The sequence below is a fragment of the Cuculus canorus genome, unplaced genomic scaffold (genome assembly GCF_017976375.1).
Source record: "Cuculus canorus isolate bCucCan1 unplaced genomic scaffold, bCucCan1.pri scaffold_88_arrow_ctg1, whole genome shotgun sequence".
In the NCBI taxonomy this organism is placed as follows: Eukaryota; Metazoa; Chordata; class Aves; order Cuculiformes; family Cuculidae; genus Cuculus; species Cuculus canorus.
Genome location: NW_026527855.1, coordinates 40,257 through 47,649, shown reverse-complemented (window position 1 = coordinate 47,649; position 7,393 = coordinate 40,257). Strand labels below are relative to the sequence as shown.

The 7,393-nt window shown below is 50.8% G+C and overlaps 1 protein-coding gene across 1 annotated transcript; it reads left to right on the top strand.

Annotated features, from left to right (window-relative positions):
* The first annotated feature begins 3,892 nt into the window (after positions 1-3,892).
* On the top strand, positions 3,893-4,837 carry LOC128850818 (olfactory receptor 14C36-like). Its single transcript, XM_054055834.1, has one exon. It carries the CDS (start codon positions 3,893-3,895, stop codon positions 4,835-4,837), a length of 945 nt encoding a protein of 314 aa, XP_053911809.1.
* The last annotated feature ends 2,556 nt before the right edge of the window (positions 4,838-7,393 follow it).

Here is a 7,393-nt window from a genome sequence, read left to right as displayed (position 1 = left end):
CATTCCTTGCTCCTCACTACCTAAAACCAAACTTTATGACCAAGAGCATCATCCAGATTCTCCTTGAAATCTGACAGGCTTGGTGCCCTGACCACTTCCCTGGGAAGCCTTTTCCAGTGACCGGCTGCCCTCTCGATGGAGAACCATTTCCCAATGTCCAATCTGATTTTCTCCTGATGCAGCCTCATTCCACTTCCTTGTGCCCTATCACTGGTCACCAGAGAGAGGAGATCAACACCTCCCCATCTGCTTTGGGAAGTTCTAGACTGTGATGAGTTCCCAGCCGTGTCCCATGCTGGGCTCTGCTCACAGCCTTGCTCTGGGCTCTGCCAATCTCTGGACAAGAAGAGAGGCCGGAGAGGGCTGTTGTTCACCTGGCAAAGACACCAAGTCCAGAAAGAGGGAGCGAGCAAAGCTCACCCCTCGGCTGGGGTGAGTGGCCAGGGCTGGAACTGGCGATGGGAGAGACCAGTGCCCTGGGACACCTTCCCAGTCTGTCTCTGCCACCAAGGACACCGACCGGCCCCCTCTCTCCTGCACCTGCAGGGCTGGGCTCTGCCCCTCACACCCACTGCAGCGTGTCCTCCCCTGCATGGTCACACAGCTCAGCCAGTGTGGGTAGCTAGGGCCTGGCGGTCGGAAGATATCGCGCTGTAACGGAAAGATAAGACCCCTCTCCGAATTACCAATGGTATCTAGCCAAGTTTAGCCCAAGATGACCAATAGTGTTTACGTTATAATGTAAGCAGATGGAAATGATGTTGTAAACCTAAGACTATATAACACTCTGTTACGAGCGAATAAACGCCATTTGCCATCCACCACATTGGTGTCCGTGAGCTGATGGCCCGAGCGGCCTGGGGTTGGTTGTTGTGTCGTCCCTAAGATTGGCCGCCACGCCGCACGAGCGGCAACACTCTCTGACCTGACTTCTCACACTGAAGTTTTCTGTGACTCTCTATTACCCAGGACTTTTATGACCCTGCCCTTCTATGACCCAACTCTTTCACAACTCCATGGAGCTGTGTGAGAGCCTCGGCAGCTGCCGTAACTCTACATTCCTGTGTTTGGAATTACATGGAATAACTGCTCCCAGTTTGATTCAGCAATGTGAGAGTGTTTATGACACCACTCTCATTGTAGTCAAAGCCAGATCTGCCTGCCCAGGGCCTGGGGGTCAGGGCTTGGCCTTTCTGCTTCACCAAGCAAACCCAGGCTTTTCTCAGCATCACAGCTGCCTGCACAGCCCCTTTCCCTGCCTGCAATCATGGCCTCCAATTCTTGGCTTTAAAGAGTCCCTGGGGAGGCTTTGTTAGAAATAATTCTCACTGAGACCAATTAATACTTTAAGGTACTCTGAGTTCTGCTATTGACTTCTTGAGAGCTTTTCTCAATCTCCTCTCAGCAGCTGAGGTTCAAGGGCTCATCAGCAAATCCACCCTGGGTCTCATTAAAATACAGAAACACTTAATGAGCTCTTTCTCTTCCTGCAGATTTCTTCAGGTCATCAAGTCTTGTACAGCTCCTTGGAGTCATTTCCCAGTGTGGTTAAAGAGGAACATTTAAAGATGCAGCAAATAAAGAAGATGTTTAGTTTAATGTTTATATTTCATTCATTTTCAGTTCAGAGAAGAGGTGACAGACACATTCTCCAATGGGCATTGATGCAGAGTGTCACCTCAAGAGGTGTGGGCAGCATGGAAAAGCATCCCTTGAGGTCTGACCCTGCATGGACAGCCTCGCTCCTCACCTCCCCAGCCCCACCTTTTCTGGCAGTGACCATATGGGATTTGCCTCCCTTTTCCTTATGTCCCTTTCCCTTTCCATTCTGACAGCTTGGGGAAATGAGATCATTCCCTGTCACCTTCCTGGTGGCACAACCACCTCTCCCCCCTCCTCCCCCTTCCCAGTGATTCTCCTGCCCAAGTAATGCAATGACATTGCAGGACAGAAGTGTCTCTCCCAGCTGAGGGAGGGAACATCAGGGATGGCTCCAGTGTGTCTCTCAGCAGGTTCCCTGGAGCCCCAGGGACACCTCGAGGGAGCCCAGAGGGGGCAGAGAAAGGGCTGCCTTGGGCTGCTCCTCTGCTGCTGAGCTGGGATGGGCTCCTGGCATGGAGGGAGCTCTTGGCAAAGGGGCAGCGCTACAAAGAGCCATCTCTGGGCAGGAGCAGCTCCTCTGCAGAGCCCAGCAGGGCTGAGGGCACTGCCTGCAGGCAGCGAGGGGAGAGGAGGGAGGCAGAGAGAGGGGAAAGGCAGGGTGGGGTGAGAAGATGCTGAGAGCTCCATGAGGAAGGAATCCTCACAGTCCTTTGCAGAGTAAGTGTCTGGCTATAGGACAATGCATGTGCAGTTCCTGGAGGGATCTCCTGAAGCCGACCCATCCCACAGCTCATGGTATCTCTATTTACAATGCTCTCAGTTTCTCTATAGCAGAGGAGGAGGATGTGCTGCAGATCAGGGATTTTGCACTCAGCCCTCAGAGGGACAGAACACAACGGCTGCCTGCTCCTGATGGCTGTGGGGATGTAAAGGTGGATCAGCACCTGTGGGTGCCCAGGGCTGTCCTTCCAAACAGAGTCTCTGTGTCCCAGAGCACTGGGACAGAGACACTGTACCTTCCAGGGTCAGCACTCAGCGCATCAGTGCAGTTGATCACGGTGGTGTGGGGAGAAGCTGTGGGTGGAAGGAGAAACTCCCAGCAGGTCAGGGTCCTTCTGTTTCCAAGACTGTGCTTCATGGGTCAGGGCTGCTCACAGGTCTGGATCGCCCCTGGGATATTTCCAAAGGGGTGTCTCAAGGAGAAGGTCAATGCAGTGATTGTTCTAAAGGTAAGGAGATTGCCGCAGACAAGGTTGGCTCTTTCCTTTTTCAAGTCATTGTGGGGAGTGGGAGTGAGAAAAGCAGGAGTAGAAATGGAGCTTGCTGTTCTCGCTGTTCTTGCTATTGTTCTGCTGTTCTTGCTGCCAGGCTCTCTGGGGATGAAGTTTCAGCTGAAGGACCTGAATCTCCCTTCATCAGATGCCATAAAGAGGACACTTGGCTCTCCTTGAGGTTTCCTTCCAAGCTGTGATCTTCCCTCCAGTCTGCAAAGCTGTCCAATATCATCTTTGTGTCACCTGAATGCCCCATGGAGAGGCGCAGAGATGCAACGAGAGTGAAAATGCTGCTGAGTTTGTGAAATGAGTCATGTGCATCCTCGGCTGACAGTGGGGTGCGGAGACCTTTGGAAAGGGTGAGACATTGAGTGGTGTGAGGTGGATCGCTCTGCTCTCAGCAGGGCTTCGTGGCTTTTCAGAGTAAGATGGGAGTGTGAACGCCTCCATCTCAGAAAGGTGCAAGGCCAGGGCAGCTGGGAACAAAAGCAAGGGAGAGAGCAGCTCCCCTCCCTCTGCACTGAGACACAGGCAATGCTCTCACCTCACAGAACTCCCTCTGTTAGGAGGGTTTCTGACAGCCAAGAACAATGTGCAGGGTGAGAGAAGGAGCTATAAAATCCCCAAACCTCTCAGCTTTACTTCCACCCTCTCAGTTCCCTGTCCCTGGCAGTGCAGATGCTGACAGACCCTTCTGCCCCAGGAGCAGTTCCACAGGACAAAGCTGAACCCCAGCAGTGTCCCCTGTCCCCACCGTCCCCATGAGCCCCTGCTGCAGAGCAGGGCTGACTCCTCGCAGCCAGCACACAGAGGCCCTGCTCCTCTTGTCACATTCAACCAGCACCAAACAGGGCTCCAGGCACAGAGCTGAAGGAAGGGCTGGGAGAACAGTCATAGAGGATGTGCTTCAGGGGGAGGGGGAATGAGAAATGGCTTTGATTTTATCCAGAGAATTCTCCCCTAACTTGTCACTGTCCTTTCCTCCTGTGACTTTGCCCCATATCCAGATGCAGCAGATGTCCAACAGCAGCTCCATCACCCAGTTCCTCCTCCTGGCATTCGCAGACACACGGGAGCTGCAGCTCTTGCACTTCTGGCTCTTCCTGGGCATCTACCTGTCCACCCTCCTGGGCAATGGCCTCATCATCACTGCCATCATCTGCGACCACCACCTCCACACCCCCATGTACTTCTTTCTCCTCAACCTCTCTGTTCTTGACCTGGGATCCATCTCCACCACTGTCCCCAAATCCATGGCAAATTCCCTCTGGGATACCAGGGAGATCTCCTATGCAGGATGTGTTGCCCAATTCTTTCTGTTTGCCTTTTTCATTTCAGCAGAGCATTCTTTTCTCACCATCATGTCCTATGACCGCTACGTTGCCATCTGCAAACCCCTGCGCTACGGGACCCTCCTGGGCAGCAGAGCTTGTGTCCACATGGCAGCAGCTGCCTGGGGCGCTGGGTTTCTCTATGCTCTGCTGCACACAGCCAATACATTTTCCCTGCCCCTCTGCAAGGGCAATGCTGTGGAACAGTTCTTCTGTGAAATCCCCCAGGTCCTCAAACTCTCCTGCTCACACTCCTACCTCAGGGAAGTTGGGCTTAGTGTGGTTACTCTTTTCATCATATTCAGCTGTTTTATTTTCATTGTTGCATCCTATGTGCAGATCTTCAGGGCTGTGCTGAGGATCCCCTCAGAGCAGGGACGGCACAAAGCCTTCTCTACGTGCCTCCCTCACCTGGCTGTGGTTTCTCTGTTTGTCAGCACTGCCATGTTTGCCCACCTGAAACCCCCCTTCATCTCCTCCCCATTGCTGGATCTGGTGGTGGCAGTTCCATACGCGGTGGTGCCTCCAGCACTGAATCCAATCATCTACAGCCTGAGGAACCAGCAGCTCAAGGATGCAGTGTGGAAGCTGATAACTGGATACGCTGATAACTCCCGGGCTTCTGCATAGCAGTTCTAATGTAACTCACTGCAGGCCCACTCTGCCTTCTGTATTTTTTGGTTTTGGTGGCATTTTTTAATTATAATAATGTTCTCATCCTCTTTCTTATTCACTGTCTGATTGTCTTTTCTTGCTGAGTGGCTGTGTAAATGGGGACCTGTGCTCCCTGTGTGTTTGAATAAATAAAGGCTTACATAGCACCTTTATTATTTGGGGTGGGGAGGGAGGGAGATCACCCCTCATCCAAGGCCTTTTTGGATCTGGAGGGATGGTTCCTGTGTGCACGGGTGGCACTAAGTGTGCAGGTTTATTTGATGCTCAAATGCTGAGGAACTTGAAGCTTGTTAGAGATCCTCTCTCTGTCTGTCTTCAGAAGGCACTGTCTGTTACTTAGTGTGATTCAGTGGATCTATTGTGCAGCCTGGGATACCCTTCAACACTGCGTTGCCATTGCTAGTAACAGCCAATGGTTCTGTATTAAGCCAAGAGGCCTTAGGACTTGGCTGTCTTTGGGCTGCTTGGGGCTTTGAGCTTACTTTAGCTGCAGTAACAGACAGTCTGAGCTCAGCAGCAGAGCGGCCTGCCCCACACGAGGGCCTGCAGGAAGAGGATTCTCCTTCTCAGGGATTCTTCTCTGCAGGTACAGAAATGTTCCCTTGCTCTTCTCCAGGGACATCCCTTTCCCCAGGGGAGTGCGTCCTGGCTTACCTGTCTGGTCAGTCCTGGTTCCCTCTCTGTGCTCCCAGCAGGGCCACTTCTCGAACCAAGCCTTGAACGTTCCAGCCCTTCTGTGCCCTGACTCTTGTATGACCCAACTCTATCATGAATCTTCTGGCACCTGACTCTCCTATGACCCTTCTGAAATATGACTCTTCTATGACCCAACTCTTGAAAGACTCTCTTATGACTCTACTATGACCTGACTTTTGTATGACCTGACTCTCCTATCGCTCTTCTGTCAGCCTACTCTTCTATAACCCAACTTTTCTATAATCTTTCTTTGACCCAACTCTTCTATGACCCTACTCTTATTATTCTATGACTCAGCTCTCCTATGATCCTGTTCTTCTATTACTCAATACTTTTATGACCCAACTCTTCTGTAACCCTTATGTCACCTGACACTTGTATGACCCAAAACTCCTATGACCCTTCTATAACCCGATTCTTCTATGACACTACTTTTTGATGACCTCGTTTTTCTATTACTGTTCTATGACATGACACTTTTGACCCTACCCTTCTATCAGCCAGCTCTTCTATAACAATTCTATACCCTGAATATTCTTCAGTCCCTCTGTGACATAACCCTTCAATGACCCAACTCTTCTATGACTCTTATATGAACCCTACAAATCTGTGACCTGACCCTTCTATGAATCGACTCTTTAATTACCCTTCAAAGACCGAGGTCCTCTATGGCCCAACTCTTCTATGACCCCACTCATTTATGACTATTTGACCTTTCTGTGACCGGACTCTACTATGACTCTTCTATGACCTGACACATCTATGACTGTTCAGTGACCACCCCCTTCTGTGACCCAAACCTTCTATCACCTGACGGTTCTCTGACCCTTCTATGACCCTCGTATGACCCAACTCATCCATGACCATTCTAAGACCCAGCTCCTCTATTACCCGACCCTTCTACAACCTTTCTCTGACCCAAATCTTCTATGACTTTTCTATGCCCCAACTCTCGTAGGATCTGACTGCTTCAATCCTTCTATGAAACTGCTGTTATACGATTCTTCTATGTCCCAGTTCTTTTATGACCAAAGTCTTCTGTGGCCCCACCACTCTATGACCCCATTTTTCTATGGGATCTCACAATCAATGAGTCAACCAGGTGCCTTCTGCTGGCCTGTCAAAGACACTGCCAGATGTGAGCTCAGAAGCACAAATTTCAGCCATGAGTCAAGGTCTGACCTATCAGCTGCTTCAGAAAGTGGTGACCTCACAGTCCCTTTCCCAGTCATCTTCCTGCTGTTGGCCTGTCCCCTCCAGATGCACAAGTGACCTCACAGCCCCCTTCATGGCCATTGCCTTCCTACTCAGTTATGAGTTCTTTAGACACACCTGGCCACATGACACCTTGTCCACCCAAGCGAATGTCACGAAGATGCGCCAGGGGAGGTTTAGATTGGATATCAGGAGGAGGTCCCTTCACACACAGGACATTCTATGATTCTAACATTCTTTATTTCTTCCTACAAACAAACAAACAGCTATTTCAAAACAGCCTCAGCCATCGCCTGAGACAATGCACATTGCAAATGAAAGCAGCTGTGGAAAAGGATCGCTGGTGTCATTTCATCCAAACTCGATCCCATTGGTATTTAAGAAACTTGTAGTATTTCTGAAAGGGACTTAACAGTCCTCCTTTCGTTTCCCTCTCCTACTCCTTCTCTTCGGTTTTGGCTGAACTGAAGGAGCGTTCTTGCATCTGGGCTCTTCCTCAGCAGCCTGGTCCATCGGCTTGGTTGTATCAGGAGAATGGAAAGGGCTTCTCTCTTTGAGGGTCATTAGGAGAGTGTTCCGTTTTGGGGAGACAGACGGTTC

Bases quoted from the DNA above. Each gene is read 5' to 3' on its own strand.
- LOC128850818 (XM_054055834.1), top strand. From the start codon at position 3,893: ATGTCCAACAGCAGCTCCATCACCCAGTTCCTCCTCCTGGCATTCGCA.